Source organism: Coturnix japonica, chromosome 14 (genome assembly GCF_001577835.2).
Source record: "Coturnix japonica isolate 7356 chromosome 14, Coturnix japonica 2.1, whole genome shotgun sequence".
NCBI classification, from domain to species: domain Eukaryota; kingdom Metazoa; phylum Chordata; class Aves; order Galliformes; family Phasianidae; genus Coturnix; species Coturnix japonica.
In genome coordinates this window covers 4,313,554-4,332,461 of record NC_029529.1, presented here as the reverse complement: position 1 = coordinate 4,332,461, position 18,908 = coordinate 4,313,554, and the positions used below count along the sequence as shown (strand labels likewise).

The window sequence follows — 18,908 nt, the reverse complement described above, 5'->3', positions numbered from 1 at the left end:
AAGTAATCTTCCATCCATTTTCGCAGAACAAAGAACAACGGTACAGGGCCAGGTTTATTTTTTGCACACGCAAACTGGAGTTAGCACATGGCATGACCCTAGGATACCAAGGTATGTATTTATAGGGCGATGGGGTGGGATTCTGTGTGTGTACAGATGTGAGCTGAATCTTTTAGAGCAAAAATCAGTGAAAACTTGAAGAATAATAATTATGAAATAGACTATCTAAATTTAATGTGAGAGAGATGAGCAGAGGGGTGATTTTGGTTCTCTCCATTTAGCTTTGCACTGTACATTAAAGATGACTTTGAAAGGGAGAATTATCTACCAGTGAATCTTGTAAAACAAGCAAAGAAAAACATGTAGTCCTTCAGGAATTACCATTTGGCAAACCCTTCCAAAAGGTCACTGTGACTTTGTTATTGTTTTTTATAAAGTTGGTTTTCTGAATCAAATTTTTTTCTTTAGAAACAGTTTGGACTACAAATTAGATAAAAAGGTGACTGCCGCCTGAGTATTGAATTGGTAATTTCTGTATAATAGTGCCCATTCTTGTACAACTGAAGCAGAGATTACCTCCAGTCTTTAAACTTGAAGTAGTGCTGGGGTTTTTATGCTTCAGACCAATGATTTGCAGCTAGGAAATTCGAATCCTCCACATGATTAATTTAGTAAAGCCACTTTAAAACTTAACCTGCAGTTAATCCAGGTCTTTGTGACTAAGGTCTGTCTGTCTTCCTTGAGGAGCTCTGAATCTGGACTGTTTCACTGGGCTGCCTGCACACCCAGTTCGGTAGTAAAGAACAGCGTTTGTAACTCTTCAGCTGCTGTGTTCATTGTGTAATAGACCGGTGTGGTACAGGATATTAGAAAAATTATATACAGTAGTGTAGGCAAAAGTGTAGATATAACCACAGTATATGGGAGGATATGAAAAAATGAGGTTCAGAGAGAGATAAAAGCGCTGATGTTAGATTAGCTGATGCTGTTGGAAGAAAAAATGACAATGCTCATTCTTCATGTCAGTCAAGTCAGGCTTGGATGCTCAAAGCCTTGTTTCTTCTCCAACTGATCCTGGTTTACTTAATGAAAGCTGCTGCTTCTTTTTGCTGCACATTTTAGCCAGGATTTTGGGACCAGCAATGTAGGTGGTCACAGCAGTGTCTCAGATTCAGTGGTCACCCGTCTTTGGGTTGAGATGGCTTTTCTTTGCCACAGAGTTACAGTGCAAAAATGTAACCTTGGCATTTAGCACAGATGTAGGTTAAAACTTGGTGTAATCAGATCTCTAAAGCACTTTCAGATGCACAGCTGATTGAAACAAATGGTTACAACTATAATCTTCTTTCAAGGAGCCTAACAAAGGCTTGTCTGTCTCCCTGTGTACCCCATGCTGGCTTATGCCATCCCTTGACAGTAATGAAGCCTTTGATGTACAAAGTGTTCTACCTTTTCTAAAGCCTCTCATACCCTTATACTGATGTTGGGCTGTTAGATTTAGGTAATGAAATCTATAGAGTGATGTCTTCAGCCCTGCATAATAGATAAACCCGCCTCAACTGTCTAGAGAACACCTCCCTTAACAGCGTTCCTGTCAAAACAACAGTCTCCAGGTTCCCCTCCTTCTTTTTCTTGCCATTGTTGGTATTTTACTATATGGAGCAGCTTTAAAGCGTTTTAAATTCTCGAGTTGTAAATACATCCCGTGTTGAATTTAAACGCTATTGTGCTACCTGAAGGTGAGTGATTGCCTTTAGCAGCTCCTACAAAGGATGGCACCTTAAAGCTATCAAGAATGAAAGGGATGAACGTGTCAGAGAAGCCTTTCTGTGAGCGATTTCTCATACTTAAGTTTCTAACCTCGCTAATTAAATAGGTGAATTTTTCTTTTGAAGCCATTTTAGTGTTTGGCTGCCTTGGCTTCTTACCCTCCTGGGTATTTGGAGGCAGTGGTTGATTTAGAGGCCTTTCATTTTTAGGTTTTCTGCACATGGGTCGCATTAGTGTTAATAGGATTTTTTATTTTTATTTTCTGTCAAACTCTTTGCTACAAAGAAGATCTCTCTGGCCTTTTGCAGCTCTGCCTAAATGATGATGTTGCATGTTGAAGTTACTTTTAAGCTGCATGGCTTTGTTACTCTCAAGGACAGATTACAAAGTTGCACTGCTTAGATGAAGGATTCTAAAAAGGCAACATTAAAGTAGTTACAGTGTACTGCTTTCCTGAGGCTTTCATAGCCTGGAATCACAAAGAGCCAAATGCACTCCCCCTCCCCATTCCCTGAATGTAATTGGTTCCACCTTCACTTCAGGAGTGCTTTAACTTTGTTTACTTTTCTCCTTAGAGACCTTAACAGTGTGAATTGCGATGAACTGGGACCTCTGCCTCCAGGTTGGGAAGTTAGAAGTACAGTTTCAGGAAGAATATATTTTGTAGATCATAACAACAGAACCACACAATTCACAGATCCACGACTACATCACATCATGAAGTAAGAAGTTTGTATGATAAATAATTTATCTCAAGTTTGGATTCTTAAGCCATTTATTTTTGTACAATTTTAATTACAGTCCGGGAGTCATGAGATGCTGAAACAAAACCCCATTGCTTAATGATATTAGGCAACAGATGCAAGGAGGTGAATTTTTGTGCGAGTCTAATCAGGGTCTGAATATTAGTTGTCAGCCCTAGTTTTGTCTAACCTTCATGCAAAGACTTTACAAAACTGTTTTTATTATGCTTTGCAGTCCCCAGGGAGGGCTTGCATATTTCTGCATAATGCTGATCTTTTAAGTTGGTTTGACCAAACTGCACCAAGTTGTGTCGGAGAAAATATGCAGATCTAGAAATGTTGCAGTGCAGAGTAGAGGATCTGCCAGGCAGTTCCACAGCACTCTGCTCATGTCTCTCTGGCTTAGCAGTTCTAGTTCTATTCTAGCTCTTGGTAGATCTGAGCTGGCTTTGTGCTCCTTTGAGCTCCAGACAGCAGGAATATAAAGCCAGGTGGAGTCTGGTCTCCTGGTGCAGTGCACAGCCAGCTCAGGTTTAGCGGGATTTAATAAATTCAAGCTCTACATCATGCAAAAGCAGCTGCACTGTTACAGAACTGGCCCTGGAAGAAGCCTGATGGTGTGCATTGTGCTTGAGTTCAGAATTTGCCTTAGATCCAACCAGTCTGTGCTTGAAGAATATACTGCAGAATCTCTTATTTAAAATATGAAATGGATCCTCAACCCACATAAAGGCATGACCAATGAGGATGAACGTTTGAGGCTTTGTCTATGTAGGAGAAGTACACATTTCTCTTCCAGTAATCGTAGAGGTAGTTCTTTTCTACTGTGTCATTTTGTAATGCTTCTAGAATAAATATTTTACTTTTCTTTCAAAGCCATCAATGCCAGCTAAAAGAGCCCAGCCAGCAGCCTCTGCCAGCTCCAAATGAGGGGTCCGTGGAAGAGGGCGAGGAGTTGCCTGCACAGAGATATGAAAGAGACTTGGTGCAAAAGCTGAAAGTTCTTAGACATGAGCTTTCCCTTCAGCAGCCGCAGGCAGGTCACTGCCGAATTGAAGTGTCCAGAGAGGAAATATTTGAGGTATTTGATGGACTCTTTATTACAAATATCAACTTCTCTCATTCAAGTGTAATAAAACTGGTCTTTTCTTACATCAAGTCAGTTTAATGGGAGAAGTGGTGAATCTGGTGGTATCATACAGATTATCAGAACTCTGATTAAAATAAAGAAAAAGAACATTCATTTAGTTTCATGTTTTAACTTGGCCATTTATAAGAAGAAATTCTGAGTAGTTTGGGGTTCTTTTGCCAATACAAATTTTTAGTTGCTAAAAGGCTTTCACCTTTCATGGTGAAAGCTGGGTTATGTAAAGTGTACATGGGTTTTGCTGACAAATTTGAGCGTTCTTTTTCATTTAGAAATGACAAAAGTTGAAAACTGAAAAGGAATGGAATCTGCTTGTTATTACTGCTTGTGTGTGTGGGCATGTAAAAAGTAACTCTAACTGGGCATTCTTCTATTCTTAGATCGGATTACTTTTTAAGTACTTTTGTAGCAAAGGGGAATTAAGCTTTTTGTGGACTTTATACCAACAAATGTTAGTCTTGTCATTGAAATGTGCTTTAGATTAGCCCTTTAACAGAATTTTTTGGCAGCTGAGTAAAAAAAATCTATTGTACTACTGCTTCTTAGTAGAGCTAATTATAGAAAAGAAATAAAATGTCTAATCTGTTTAAAAAAAAAAAACTACCAACCCAACCAATAAATATGTCTACACATGTACAGGAATCCTACCGTCAGATAATGAAGATGAGGCCCAAGGATTTGAAAAAGAGACTTATGGTAAAATTTCGAGGCGAGGAAGGCCTGGATTATGGAGGAGTAGCAAGGTGAGATTTTAGTTTTTCTGACAGTTTTTAGCTGTAAAACTGGTGGGGTTTTGTGTATGTGTTTGTGTTCTTGTGTGTGCTTTTCAATGAGTCTTGTACAGATTTGATTAGTTTAAATATGCCCCTGACCATGTTTAGGGAATGGATAAGGAATGAGATGGCATTGTCTCATTGCTTACTAGCTATGTTAATTCATGTTAATTTCTTCACTACTTATAAACTACAACCAAGCAACCTGTACGTTGAAAAATACAGTAAGATTTTAAGTGTACTTCTTTCTTCTGCAGGTGGAAAGCAGTAGAAGATTTAATTTGAAATAAGAAACTGATAACCGTGTTAATGGTTCACAGTAACTGTGTTATCTAAAACTTAAGTGGAAGTTGCATTCTTTTAAAATAACACTTTCTTTTTTGGCAGAGAATGGTTGTATTTACTGTGCCATGAAATGTTGAATCCATACTATGGACTCTTCCAGTACTCTACAGATAATATTTACATGCTGCAAATCAATCCAGACTCCTCTATCAATCCCGTAAGTATTGACTTCTGAGCAATGTGTGTATTTTAAGAGATTGTCCCTTGCAGTTTATAATTGCAGCTAATTCTTTCACAATGAGAACATAGACAGTGAAGTGAGGTAAAAATGTGTTAACACATCTTGTATTGTTATAATGCAGAGGAGCAGGGTTTGCACAGAAATGGAAAAGCATGAGAGGCCTCTCAATAAGCTGCTGTGTAGTTTGGGTGTTTGCTTCCTCATTATTGCAGGACTTGTATTGATATAAACCCTAAAAGGAGAAGCAATTCTGCTTGCAAGGTCTAAAGTACTTGTATATAGTTTATTAGGTAAAGTGCAGAGACTTGTTTGATATGTTTAATCATTAAATGTTTCTCTTCTTGGTTATGTTATGAGGAAAAAATGTGGTTCCTTTTGCCCAGAGGGGCTGCAGATGATTTGCACTTAAATAGCCACGAGATGTCAGTGTTAGAGTGTCTTTGTGCTGCCTGATTTTCTCCTCTCTCCCTGCAGGACCATTTGTCTTATTTCCATTTTGTTGGTCGGATAATGGGTTTGGCTGTGTTCCATGGACACTATATCAATGGGGGGTTCACGGTTCCCTTTTATAAACAGCTCCTGGGGAAACCCATTCAGCTCTCTGATCTGGAATCTGTTGACCCAGAACTACACAAAAGTTTAGTCTGGATTCTGTAAGTACTGTATTTATTGGTTGTCTTGCTGTGGAGAAGATAATGCTTTACAGAAAATAGAAGGGTCTTGTAACAGGGGAGATGGGGACAAAATTCCCAAGGAACAATTTCTGTGTCAAAAAGCTCAAACTATGTGAGGAAATTGTTCTCATGTAAACTGTGTTAGGCCTCCTTGTAGTAAATTAGGTTCTGAATTAAGAGTTGCGTGAGTGTGGTAGAATACCACAGTATCAGAATCCTCAGAACTCCGTCCTGAGTTTGGAAGTACAACCTTTGGCCTTAAGAAAGCATGGATTTAAAAACAAACAAACAAAAAAACAACAGTATTGATTAAAAAGAAAATAAATTGAATTAATTTGAACTTTGTACATGTACAGTTTAGAACAAAACAAACCCATCATCATTAGGTGAAGCTTTGGGATTCTTCAGCATTTCTTCGCATTGTTCCTTTTTCATAAAGGCTGTTTTAAATTTAAGTTTGAAGTTATTGGTATGTTATTGAAAATAATTGATTTCTTCTGTGCTGCACTCAGTAGATGACAGCAGATTGCGTTATTGTTGTGTATATATATGTGTGTGTGTTTAGGGTTTAATCATTTATTCATTATCCCAAATACTACCACAACTGTAATGGTGAGAATGGCGCCTCTGACTGGGCTCCTCAGCAGACATTAAGCCGTATGGAAATCAGTGGTTGTGGCAGCATTCCTCTAGTGGTGTGGAATGCAGATGGATGCTTACCAGGTTTATACTGACACTGTGTGTTCAAATAACAAGCTGTCAGCATTGCCACTGCAAGTGATCAAAAATACAACGTTTACCTTCTGTCTTTCATTTGTTAGAGAGAACGATATCACCCCGGTTCTGGACCATACTTTCTGTGTGGAACACAATGCTTTTGGGAGGATTTTACAGCACGAACTCAAACCGAACGGCAGGAACATTCCAGTGACAGAAGAGAACAAGAAAGAATATGTCAGGTATTGCAGAACATATCCTGCAAATGTAGTGGAAGGAAGGCAGTGAACACGTTGCTTCTTTTTATATGGTGTAACTAATGGTATGGGTATTTCAGAGGGAAATACCTGATTCATAAATTACGTGTTTTCATGCAATGTAATGTAGTAAAGCCTGGGAAGAAGAAGTTGTAAGTTGTACATTGTGTTGTCTGTTGATGGTATAATAATTAACTGTCGATAGCAAAAGGAATTAATAATCATTTCTTTCATAAAATGTCTTTTAAAACTAATTCCTCTGTAAAATGAACTTTTTCCAGCCTTGCTCAAAAAAGCCCATTCTTATCCAGCTTATCACTCTGACCTTTTTTGCCTTCCCCCAGGTTGTATGTGAACTGGCGATTTATGAGAGGCATAGAAGCACAGTTCTTGGCTCTGCAGAAAGGTTTTAATGAACTCATTCCCCAACATCTCCTCAAGCCTTTTGACCAGAAGGAGCTTGAGGTATACATCTTAACCTCTTGGAATATTAGTTTGTAATTTGTACATTCTAAACTCAAGCACTGATTTGAAAGTAAATAACAATACAGTTTATTACAGTTTCTATACTAGAAGGTTATGCGTTTGTTAAACAGAAAACTTTGTTTTATTCTAGATGTGCTTTGGGTTAGTGTTAGTGAGAGGACTGCTCAGACAGGGGAGATGAATACACCGTGCTGTGTAACCAATCACTAATGCTCAGAGCAGGTGGTCTGGGCAGAGAGAGGGAGAATTGCAAGCCTGAAGAGCTGCTGGCAAGACCTAACCTGTTATGTGCCCCAGAACTTGTTTTCTTCAATAACTATTTTAATACGTCTGTTTCTATAGACACATAAGTCATGGTTTACAGCAGCTAAAGTATAAGTGAGAGAGCACATAGAAAATGAATTAGTTTATCTTTGCATTTAATCCTGAGGTACAGAGTTCTGCACCGTTTTTCTTTCTGATTTTTGTTTATTATTTTAAAGAAGGCAGTGGACTATTTGGAGCATTGGAAGAAGTAGTTTAATGGAAGTAGTTTGTGCAGACCAGTTGTTCACACGAAGTTACTGTGTTCCATGAGTTAGTTGTTTAAAAAGGCAGATTGTAAATCCAATTAATATTTCAATTCTTTCCAAATTAGGATAGTTACAACAGCCCTAATACTGTAAGTTAGTCTAAGTGGGTACTATCTTGGTGTCACAAAAAGACAGCTGCTAAATGGCAGCTCTTAGAATGGAATTCTCAATATGGAATATTGTGGGAAATTTAGAATATGACACACATTTTGTTTTGAGTGATGATGTCTCCTGTATGCCATTTGTTTGTCGTTGCCAGGGTAGCTGGTTAGATTCATGGCCAATAATGACTTCCTCTTTCAATATTTTGCAACCTGGTTTCATCTGGAAAAGAGATTGAAGTAATCTGTCTAGTCTTTGTCAGACACTCTCATAAACAACATCAAAAAACAGCTGCTAAGTTTTTGTATTTAATGGTTAGTTATGGACAATAGACCAATTAGGCTGTAACCATAAACTGAGCAGCACTTTCTTGTAGTGGGTTATTAGCAGCTCTAGGACAAAGCCAGATCAGGAAAATGATTTCTGTGTCAACTCAGTGGATGGCATGCCTTCATCCAAGTCTGTGCTGTGTCCTCACAAAGATTCACTGTACTTTTCAGGTGGGGTAGATTTAAAAAGCAGGTCTTGAATGGGCATTTGAATCTGATTTCTTCTGAAAATTCCAGTTCTGGTGCAATCCTCGGCTTCAGTTTCATTGCAGATTAACTGGGGAGATTTACTTCCTGTTCTAAACTGTTTTGGAGGGTTACTGTGTACCAGGAAGGTGGCTCGAGTGCATAAAGAATGCTGGGCATTGTGAAATAATTCAATGTATGTTTTCATAGCTGCAAAACTGAAATGACTTTGAATGTTAAAGCATTTTCTAATCCATTAACAGCTAATCATAGGAGGCCTGGATAAGATAGACCTGAATGACTGGAAGTCAAACACACGCCTAAAGCACTGCATGGCAGATAGCAATATTGTGAAGTGGTTCTGGCAAGCGGTGGAAACATTTGATGAAGAAAGAAGGGCAAGGCTTTTGCAGTTTGTGACAGGTTCAACGCGTGTCCCACTTCAAGGTTTCAAGGCTTTACAAGGTGACTGATGTGGAGGCTGAGTTAACATGCAGTGGGAGGAAGACTGTGTGGAATTTATTGGGCCCTTCTGGAATATCAGCAATATCAATACTGGATAACTCGATCACTTGCAAGCTTTTCATCCTAAGAGCAGTTCTACGTTTATCAGTGGCTGCTGGTGACCACTTTAGCTGTTGCTAACAAGTCATGCAAGCTGGACAATCTGTCCTCACGTAGCACTTAGGCTGCTGTCAGTACTGGCTTATCAGTCTCTTACAGTTCTGTGGACTGATGTTGTTAGTATCACTGCATAAGAGCATGTACGTGATTATAGAGCAGACTGAGCAGTTCTTTTACATGAGAAGTGTATCCCCATTGATGCTTGGCAGCAGACCATTAGACTGAAACAACTTCCTGAAAGTTGCAGTTTTGGTTGTCATAAAAGGTAGCAGTGTCCTAGACTTGTGGTTCTTCTAATAGCATTGCTTGTGTTAGCTGACAGCAAACTGATCTTCAGAATTGGAATGCATAGTTCTGTTTTGCAAGAAAAGTCTTCTTACTTTTGAGACTTTTCAATATAACTATGTGAAGTTTAACCACGTTCCAAAATACTGCTCTGCAAGTTTGTTGTCATTAAGAGACCCATCATTTCTATTATCTCTTCACCAGCTGCAAATCTGATCTGCAGACAGGCTATAGCACACTTGTATCTGCACCTGGAACTGTGATTTTCTCTTGCCTTTTTATAAATAGCAAAATACGTGTGCATTAATGCTATTTTGTTGAAGTGCATTAACTAGAATGTCTGTTTGTAAGGTTCTACAGGCGCTGCAGGACCCAGACTGTTTACCATCCATTTAATAGATGCAAACACAGACAACCTTCCAAAAGCCCACACTTGGTAAGATGAAATGTTCCACTTGTCAGTGTGTACTTTCCCTTTGTCTTAAAGTAGCCATCTTAGTCCTGGCTATGGATTAACCCGTGTGAGGTGCTTAGATGAATCCAAGTATGTTCTGCTAGCTTGGAAATACCTGTACTCTGCAGCCAGCAAAATAGTTGACTGAAGTTCTTATTGCTTGATGCTTGGCTTATGTCTTCTGTTCTACCTGTGGTTTTTGTCTGCCCTGAGATCAATTATTCTGAATAGTGAGATGTTAATGTCCACATATTCAGCAAAAGTATTCACTGATAAATTACTCATAGCAATGAATCTTCATTGAGGATTAGAAAGAGTAGTTTTTAGATGTAAAGTATAAGAAAAGTGCTGTTTGATACAAAACTGAGCTCTCGTATGGAATGTCAGGGAAAAGAAATGATTTCAGTAGAAGCACAGATTACATACAGGCAGAGCAAGGAGCGGGCCTGCCTGGTGTCAAGTCTCCTGCATCTCTTCCTCCCTGACCCAGCCCAAGTAAGGCATTCCTGCTGCAGAAGTACAGTTACTCCTTTGATGTTGTCTCCTTTGACCATTGAAAGAGCTGAGGCTTTGACATGAATTTTACAAATTCTATCTTTATGTAGCTAATCTAGGGTTTGTATGTTAGTTTTTTTGTTGGTTTTTTCCCTTAATTTCAATATATATGTTAGGTTCATAATCTGCAATGTGTTATTATTTTATCTCTAGCTTTAACCGGATTGACATTCCGCCTTATGAGTCATATGAGAAGCTTTACGAGAAGCTGTTGACAGCTGTGGAAGAGACATGTGGGTTTGCTGTGGAGTGAAAAAGCAACCAAAGGAAACAGATGCTAGCTCATGGACCACCAAATCAAAAGCTAGAAGAAGCTTGCTGTGAACTTCCTGCTAAGCTGTCTGAAGCACCGGAACTCTAGACAACTTGGAGATGGCTTGTTTCCCTTCCACTGTTGGTGGATGATGGTGGGGGCAGGGGCTTTTGTTGGTGGTTTCCAACTCTTTTTTTTTTTCCCCCTTTGTTACAATAAGCCCTTCCCTCTTCTTCCATCCCCATAAAATGTAATGCAGCCAAGTTCAGCATTTGGCCTTGGATACACAGGATATTCTGCTAGATTTGTAACACATATTGTGATGGGTCGATGACCTGTGGGTTTGTTGTTTTTTTTTTAATAGGAAAATCGCAGTGTAGTTAAGAATGAGCTTGATTTGCCGAGGACTTGCAGATGGTTAGGAGTGCCTGGTTAGTTTGTCTAAAATCAAGCTTGAGCCCTGTAGGGTTCAGTGGGTGCAGTGTGTCTGACTGGCGCTAGAATTTGCATTGCACATTCTAAAAACCTGATTAAAAAGTGAACTTCTAGCAGAAATTACCTCCATATGAGCATTTAACTGAAAGGCAAAGTATTTCTAGTTCTGCCTTAGCAGGAAGCTCCCAGTGGAAGCTGTGGCTTAACTTGAGAGAAGCGAAAGAATTGGGGACAGCTTAAATGGTATTGTATGATTTCTTTTTGGTTGTCCTGGCTGAAACCTAATTGTTTTGCACATGAAAACAGTTATTTCCTCCTGCAGAATTACTTTCCGTAGTTTGCTCAGATATAATTACCTTACAGAGAAAGCTTTGCAAGGAGGAGGCGGAGGACAAAATTACTTCAGTTCCAAAGCTGTGATTTCTGTGCCACTGTTCTACCTGAGATGTTTTTGCGACTTCATATTTGAAGACTCAAAATGGAAATCACCAAATGCTACATCAACAGAGCTAACTTCTGTTCTGAAGTTTTTGGCTGTGTGAAAGGTTTATTTGGAGGCTGTGGTAAAAGGGTAACTATACAGTGAATACATTTTAAATGTTAGGGAAAGCTATTGAAAGGATTTACGACTTCAGTTCTGTAAGGATAAGAATTTCTCCAGAGAGCCATATAAGGCTGTTTTTTAGTATACCTGAAACTAATATTAAAAGGTTGGTTCTCTAACACATTGCTAAGATAACTTCCCGGGGGTAACAAAAGCAAATCAAACACCCGAATCACTAACATTTTTTCCAGTTTGCACACCAAAATGAGACAGCATTTTAACAAATAACACAGCTTCAGAAAGCCCCAGTTATCTGTCAAACATGTCTAAACTTAAGTAAAGCAGGCTTGCTTGTATAGGACTTTTTTCTTTGGCAAGCCTGATTTTTAGAGAAATTCATTACTGAAACATTTAACAGATGTTTTTGTTTATGGAATAGTGCATTGAAATTCAGCTGTGGGTAAGAGGTTGTTCTTAGAAGATGTCTACTGGAATACTTCTATTTTGTCTTTTTTAAATTGAATTTGATAATAGCTTTAAACTGTGATAGGACAGAAGGTAGACACTTGTCGAAATTCTGGCATCATTCTCAGTTTTGTTTGTTTCCATTGACCATAACTCTCGTGGTTTGTGGTTGGGAGTGAGGATTGCATTGAAGGTGTAAAATTGTACCATAGTGTGAGATTTGCACAGGGTGGCTCAAGGTGCTCAGCCAGCGAGACTGTACAGGAGAGAGGTGTATTTACACCCATGTTCTGGAGGAATCTTGGTGCAGCTGGGGACGGGTTTCTGCAGTTCTGATCATTGGGACACAAGTGAAATCATGTGTGTGTTTTGCAGAAAGGAAATGGAGCTGTCTGTAGGTGAACGTCGGTACAGTCTTGGGCTGAGCAGCAGGATCCCCATGGCCCTGGCTTTTCAAAATGGCTGTGAAGTCGTACCTGTTCATAGAGTGTATTTAATCCTTTCAGTACATTTGAATGTGCAATAAACCAGTCAGATAGGAAAAATGCAGAATGGATTATTGCCCAAAAGCTTTGCATGTAGTCTCATGTGAATTTTTCACTAAAAGAGTTGAAAAAACAGATGCTAAAGCCCACCACTAACAGAAATCCTATCACACAAGCTCTATAACTGGGTCAGTGAAAACCAAGTGAGGTGAAGGTAAGGGCCCTTGGTTTGGAAGTCTATAGGTCAAGTAGCTTTTATGTCAACGACACAGTTGACATATGATAGTTCCTAATGTCTTTTCTAGGTCAGTGTTTTATTGAATGCACAAAATAAGAATAGGCAAGGATTGTTGTTTGCTGTATTTAAAAGCCCTTGTCAAGGTACCTCCTCCTTGCTGACAATAATGAGAATAGGGCACCATCTTTTTAATTATTTTAGTTCTCTTTTATACAGCTTCACCACCTCTCCCATTGTGTCGTCTTTGCAATTTTGTGCCACTTCAGTGATGATAAAGACCCTTTTTTTGTATTGTTCTGTACATGCATTTGAGGCAGGCCTTAAAGCTGAATGGATGGATAGATGGAGGAAATAAAGAAGCGAGGCAGTATGGGTTTTAAGTGATGATTTCTTCTTCCAGTGGCTGATTTCAAGGCCAGGGAAGGATGAAACGCAAACAAGAGTTTGCATGGCTCAAGCCATTGACTCTATGAGGCTTTGTGGGCTGTTCTCATAACCTCAGCTGTCTGAATTTCTGAGTCTGTCTGAGTGTGTTCATTCTTACTTGGTCTGCCAGCACTTGAACTGGTTGTTACTCCTCAAACTTGCCCAAAGAATAACATAAAGTCTGGTGTTCGTTCAGTCATTCCACGTTCCACCTTGTGCACACATGCGTCTTGGATCAGACCTGAAGGAAATACAAGGTACAATGTGTCTTTCGTTCCTGTCCTAAAGGCAAACCTAAAAGCTGGTCCGTTGGCACAGACCTTCAGTGCTTGCCCTGATACTGCTCATCAGCCTATACTATATGCTCAGGGATGTAGGAAACCACCACTTTGCTCGTGTTTATATCGGGAAGAAATGAGGCTGTTTTATGGATGTTGGCATTAACTTGGGCATTATGTTAGACAAGACCCTGCTTCAGAAAGGCTGCTTGAAGCTCCAGGGGGTGAAATCAACGTTTGCTCAGCAGTATGTACTTTGTTCAAGTTGAGGTGGTTGTGAAATCCAATAGACTTTGTAAATTAGTGATCTGGCCACCAGGGCCCTTCTGTAGCTCAGGTTCAGGGCCGCGTGGCACAGCAAGTTCCCAGAAACACAGTACGGATCTGTTTTGAATTTGTTAATTTTTGTTCCTCGACCACTTTATAATGTATTTTTTTTTTAATTTATTATTTTGTAATGTCATGTTTAAGTATTGCTGCTATCCTTGTTATTCTTCCCACTGTTTTTATGGCAGATTTATTTTGTGAAAGTTGTACACTAATGTTTCATTTTATGTCTAAATCAAAGTATTTAAAGAAATACTAGTTCTATTTAATGTGGTTATGGAACCAGCTGGAATAAACAGTGATTGTATAGTAGGCTGGACCCAGGAGGTCATGTTCATTTTTGTTACATATGCAATAAACTCACAACTTTAAACTCTTGGTATCCACCGCTTTGTTAACGTATTTATGGAAGCCATAGGAAAACTGGTACTCGGAATGAAATGTGCTCAGCTCAACTGGAGCTGGGGGTGGAGGACTGACCGAGTCACAGTGTTAAAGGAGGCAAGAACAAAAAAACCTGTAGCATTACAAAATGCTCATTGGGGTTAATAATTAATCCCGTTATTTTACAGACCCCGAGTGCAGTGCGATGAAGCTTTGCCGCTGTTAGCAGTGACCAGACTTGTGACTAATGAGCAACGGCGTTGTCTGACAGAACTGCCTCACCTTGTGCTGAGTACAGGTACCTGCAGTAGGAAGCTGGGGTGGCTCGGTGGATGAGCTGTGAAAATGCAGCTGGTTTCACAGGCTTACACTGATGGCTCAGCTAAAACTCCTCCTTTTGAGGGAGTGCATTTTATTCCTTCTCTGTTTACCACCCTTCATCCATTTCTCCTCTTATATGTCCCATTATTTTTCCAAAATCTCAGCTTTTAGTTGGGATGGGCAGGGGGGAAATCTTAATGAGAGCTGGGGAAAGATTGATTAATGCTGATGAATCTTTGCTTTCCTGTACTTCTGTGAGTGGAGATTCAGTGGTATGAGTCTGCATGCAGACAGTGCTGGCAGTCAGCACGCGTGATTCAGCGCTGCAGCACAGCCTTCCCTCCCCAAGCTGAAAGCTGGGCTTTCCTTCATCTGTGTAGATTCTGGTTTTCTTTATTTTTAATAGATATATTCTTTAAGCAACTTCACAGCATGGCCAGACACACCACTGGAGTGGATTCTCTGGACTAACCTAGTGGTAATAGAGGGGCTGCAGTAGGACTCTTGCGCTACATGAGCTTTTGGGAAACTGATTAACAAATCCCAGTTTCTCTTAAGAAATGTTACAGAACTTAAAAGAGTAATTCACTCTTTTGCAGAAGCTTGGCAGGTCGATTAAATTCCTCAGGTTAAATTTTCCAGTCTCTGCCTCCTTCTGCAGGATGTACAAAAACAGTCTGTGAGGAGCGCTGCTCTAGGAGTGGTGATTTGTCTTCTGATTTATGATGATGCTCCCGTGTCCTCGGCTCTCCGCCTGCCTGGGGGAATGCAGCCCCTGCTGTACACTGAGATATACTTGACCAAGGTACACCAGAACGTATTTTAATTTATGAATGCTTTCTGTTGACAGCCCTCTTCATATATTCTGATGGTGGCTTGCAGTTTGATGCTTAGCTATAAACCCTCATCATCATTTTACTTTTTCGGGCATTATTTTTCACATGTGGCTTAGGGTACTGCTAAAACCCTACAGCTTTGCCAACAAACACGTACAGACAAAATCCCTTTAGGTGCGGTGGGGCAGGAAGGGATAATGCCTCTCTTCCTGATTTGGCTGACTTGAAATAACATCAAGCCTAAATGTATAACCCCTGTCTGCAATCTTGCAGTTAGTGGCTGGGTGAATAATGCAAACAATGCCCATGTGTCCTGCGGATCCCTTTCCAGCCTTGGCTGGAGCATTGTTTCATGGTTTAATCCCCCCTTGGAGAGCAGGAGCCACTTAACCTGGGACCTGTGCACTACTCGACATGAAATAAAAGAAAATCTGCCTGGAGCCCTTAGGGCTGGCTGTAAGATGACAGGAGGGGGGCTTAGACATCAACAGGTTAAGAATGACTTCTTTTTTTCCTTCCACCACAACCTGGCTTTTATGGACCGCAGAAGAGGGGTGTTTAAAGGGAGGGTTAGTGTGGCTTTGCAGACAGCTGCTGCTGTGCCCTGCCAAGTCTGTGGAGCTCTGTCCCAGATTCAGCAGCAGCTGGCAAACTGACCAGGGGTTGGGCTGTGCGTGGAAGCCATATGGCTGAGCTGTGGCGGTTCTGGTACAGGGAGGAGATGGAGGTAGACGTTCCTGGAGGACCCAGGAGACCCTGGCATCACTCTCGGTATTTGGTTGGGTTCTAGAACAAGATCTGACAGATAAACCTGGATGTGGTGGTGAGGAGAGAATAAGAAAGCAATGTGAACTTAACCTGGTCTCTTCTACGGAGCTAACCTTGATCCAAGAAAGCTACAGACACTGAATCGTTCTGGGCAAGTATTTGGTCTGAGAGACTTTGGAGTGAAATGTTAATTGGATGCTGGCTAAATGAGTCCAGACAGGTGGGACTGACATGGGGACACTGCTCAGAGTCCCCCCTGCTTAGGGCTCCTTATGCCTTTGCTCTGTTGGATATCAAAGGGGAGATTTAACCCATTCTGGGGAACCCGTGGGGAGCAGAGACGCTGTCCCCTTGTGCAGGGAGCATGGGCTCGTCTGAAGGTCTGCCTGAACCAGCTGGGAACAGTGCTACTATAGAGCACCTGACATGGGAGAGGGTCCGGGGTGCCATTTTCATCCAGGAAATGATTCCTCTAACAAATCTAGTGATAGATTATTTTCAGTAGAGCTCCTGGTAGAAACATAACAACAAGAAGCACGTTTATCAGAAGGCTCAGAGCGAGTTCAGTGATCAGAGCCTTTCATCCTTTATTGCTATAACCGATATCTTATCAGCCTCACCCAGGTAGCAATGATGTGCCACAGCTCTCAGCAAAAGGGCTGAGAAACTGAACCACAACAGAGGAAAAGGCATCTGCATCTCTGCCACCTGCCTGATGGGCACCCACCTCTCACAGGCCGCAGTCATCCTCTCTAGAGCCCCCCAGGGGTGGGATGGGGGCTGGCGGCTGTGCGGAGGAGCCCTGCTGCACTGCCCGGTGCTGTCTCCGCAGGTACTCACTGTAGTTCTTGGAGAGCAGCGTGTACAGGAAGGGGTTGACGCAGCTGTTGCTGTAGGCCAAGCAGGTCACCAGGAAGTTGATGGGGACAATGGTGGAGCTGCCCCGTTCCCCACGCTCGTGCCAGTAGAGGCTGAAGAGTTGCCAAAGCCAGAAGGGCACGAAGCAAGCCCAGTAGGCGAGCACAATGCTGAAGATCATGTACAAGACCTTCTGCTTGGGACAGTGGCTGGCGTGCTTGGCATGAGCAACAAGAGCCCTCTGGGATCTCCAGTAGGTCCTGGCCAGCTTGGCATACACGCAGCAGATGGTGACCCCCGGGGCGAGGATGCAGGTGTTGAAGAGCACAGTGAGGTACACCTTATAGGGCCCCATCCGCCACGTGGGGTGGCACATGCGCTTGGTCACCCCGTGGTGGTGGCTGGTACGCAGGTCGATGAGGATCATGCTGGGCAGGGCAAGGAGGAAGGCCACCAGCCATGCCAGGAAGGTGAGCAGCCGCCGACGGTCCCTTGAGCCGCGCAGCGTGGCCAGAGGGCGGGCGACAGCCAGGTAGCGCTCAGTGCTCATGATGGTCAGGATGAAGATGCTGGCATGCATGGTGAGGAGGTCGAGGCTGAAGAGGATCCTGCAGCCCAGGTCTCCAAAGTACCAGTCCCGCACGAAGTAGGTGCACACCACGAAGGGGATGGTGGACAGGTAGAGCAGGTCAGCCAAGGCCAAGTTGATGATGTAAACATACATGGAGCCGCTGCGCCTCATGGAGACGGTGGTGACCACCAGTGTGTAGATGTTCCCCGCCGTGCCCACCACGCACATGGTGCCCAGGATGCAACCCAGGAAGGAAGTGGCCAGGAGGTCACTGGTGCTATCAGACGTAGCGTTGAGTTGGGTGCTGCCGTTCTTTGGATAGCACAGCTCTGGGGTACACGCGCCAGGCTCCATCCTCACTGCCCCCTCGCAGCTGGGACAGGACCTCACCAGCAGCCACCCCTGAGGTCACTGCCTTGGAGGAGGGAATCCTGAGCTGCAGCTCCTGGTTGTGTTGTCCCAGCTGCAGCACCCGCAGCAGTGGTAGCGCTCAGCTCCAATGTGTGGCTCTTTCCTGCGCAGCCTGGAAAAGCCATCCTCCATGCACCCGCCTTCCTGCAGCTGAAGGAGGGACGAGGCACGGACGGAGGTGGGATTTGTCCCTCTGCCCTCCAGTGGGATGGAACACGGCGGCTGCTCCCATTGCCACCCACTGGGATGCTGGCACAGCTCCTCACTGGGAGGGAGGTGGGAAAAAAACACCGATTTCTCCATGTCAGAAACTTTTCCTTGGGGTTTTCTCCTTCTCAGAGGATGGGAAGGAGAAAAGAGCAAACACCATCACCCCAGAGCTGATGGCAATGGGAACCTTGCGCTGGCACCCACCCCTATGAGACCTTCCCTCCCTGCAACTCCAGCGTTAAGGCAGAGAGCAAAAAGCTGCTTCGAGCAGAGACAAAATGAGTGACGCTGCCAGGAAAATGCAGCAGGATCCTCTGGAGTCACATCAGAAACCTCTGCATCAGTCCAGGTCTGTGTTGCCAGCTATGCACCCAGGCTGGTTGACTTTGTGCTATGGACTGCACAGAGCAAAAGGGCTCCCTATGGGGCAGCACTCCTTGCAAGAAGGCGTTGGGTATCAAAGGGAAATTAGCATTGCTGCTCCATCCTCTGGGCACAAACAGCACAGCAATGGGGTAAGGGAGAGAGGTGCAGGACAGGGGGGTTATAAGGAGCGTGTTGGTTTGAGGAGGGGGGATTAGTTGGGAGTCTGAAATGGGGTAATGGGGCAGTGCTGAGGGCTGGGGAGTGCTGGGGAATGCTGTGATAGTGCTGGGAATGGGAAGGGAAGGAGGGGGAGTGAGGCTAAAAAGGGTCTAGATTAGGAGGAAAAAAAGTCTTGCAAAGGCCCTAAATGAAGATGGGGGGAAATCCTGGCAGGGTTCTAATTGGAACGAGGTGATGGGAGAGAAGATGCCCTGCAAAGGCTCAGAAATGGGGGAAGAAGGGGAAGAATCCCAGAGAGAGCGACCCTTGGGAGGGCGGTGAGTGTGTGGGGCAGCTGGAGGTGGGGGTCCCA

General features: G+C 42.6%; 2 protein-coding genes across 6 annotated transcripts in view; one reads left to right on the top strand and one right to left on the bottom strand.

The window, feature by feature from the left end:
- The window catches only part of SMURF1 (SMAD specific E3 ubiquitin protein ligase 1), a 42,104-nt gene extending 28,077 nt beyond the window's left edge, over positions 1-14,027 (top strand). For 3 of the 5 annotated variants that reach the window (XM_015876899.2, XM_015876896.2, XM_015876897.2), the window contains exons 8-18: positions 27-111; positions 2,346-2,492; positions 3,390-3,594; positions 4,300-4,403; positions 4,821-4,935; positions 5,434-5,612; positions 6,455-6,592; positions 6,952-7,072; positions 8,546-8,747; positions 9,543-9,627; positions 10,354-14,027. In XM_015876899.2, the coding sequence (XP_015732385.1) occupies positions 27-111; positions 2,346-2,492; positions 3,390-3,594; positions 4,300-4,403; positions 4,821-4,935; positions 5,434-5,612; positions 6,455-6,592; positions 6,952-7,072; positions 8,546-8,747; positions 9,543-9,627; positions 10,354-10,453 (1,481 nt within the window). In that variant the 3' untranslated portion in view covers positions 10,454-14,027. The remainder of the gene's footprint in view (positions 1-26; positions 112-2,345; positions 2,493-3,389; positions 3,595-4,299; positions 4,404-4,820; positions 4,936-5,433; positions 5,613-6,454; positions 6,593-6,951; positions 7,073-8,545; positions 8,748-9,542; positions 9,628-10,353) is intronic. The other 2 variants (XM_015876900.2, XM_015876898.2) reach the window with 1 other exon arrangement.
- On the bottom strand, positions 10,769-18,890 carry LOC107320729 (urotensin-2 receptor-like). Its single transcript, XM_015876902.2, has 2 exons — positions 16,801-18,890; positions 10,769-13,287 (listed from the first exon to the last, which is right to left on the bottom strand). The coding sequence occupies exons 1-2, from the start codon at positions 17,741-17,743 to the stop codon at positions 13,199-13,201; spliced, it is 1,032 nt and encodes a 343-aa protein (XP_015732388.2). The 5' UTR covers positions 17,744-18,890; the 3' UTR covers positions 10,769-13,198.
- Between the last annotated feature and the right edge of the window lie 18 nt (positions 18,891-18,908).

Excerpts from the sequence above, each read along its gene's own strand:
- LOC107320729 (XM_015876902.2), bottom strand. The coding sequence starts at position 17,743 with ATGGAGCCTGGCGCGTGTACCCCAGAGCTGTGCTATCCAAAGAACGGC. Across the intron at positions 13,288-16,800 it reads GCTGCTCTCCAAGAACTACA|GTCTGATCCAAGACGCATGT; the intron begins GTGAGTACCTGC and ends TATTTCCTTCAG.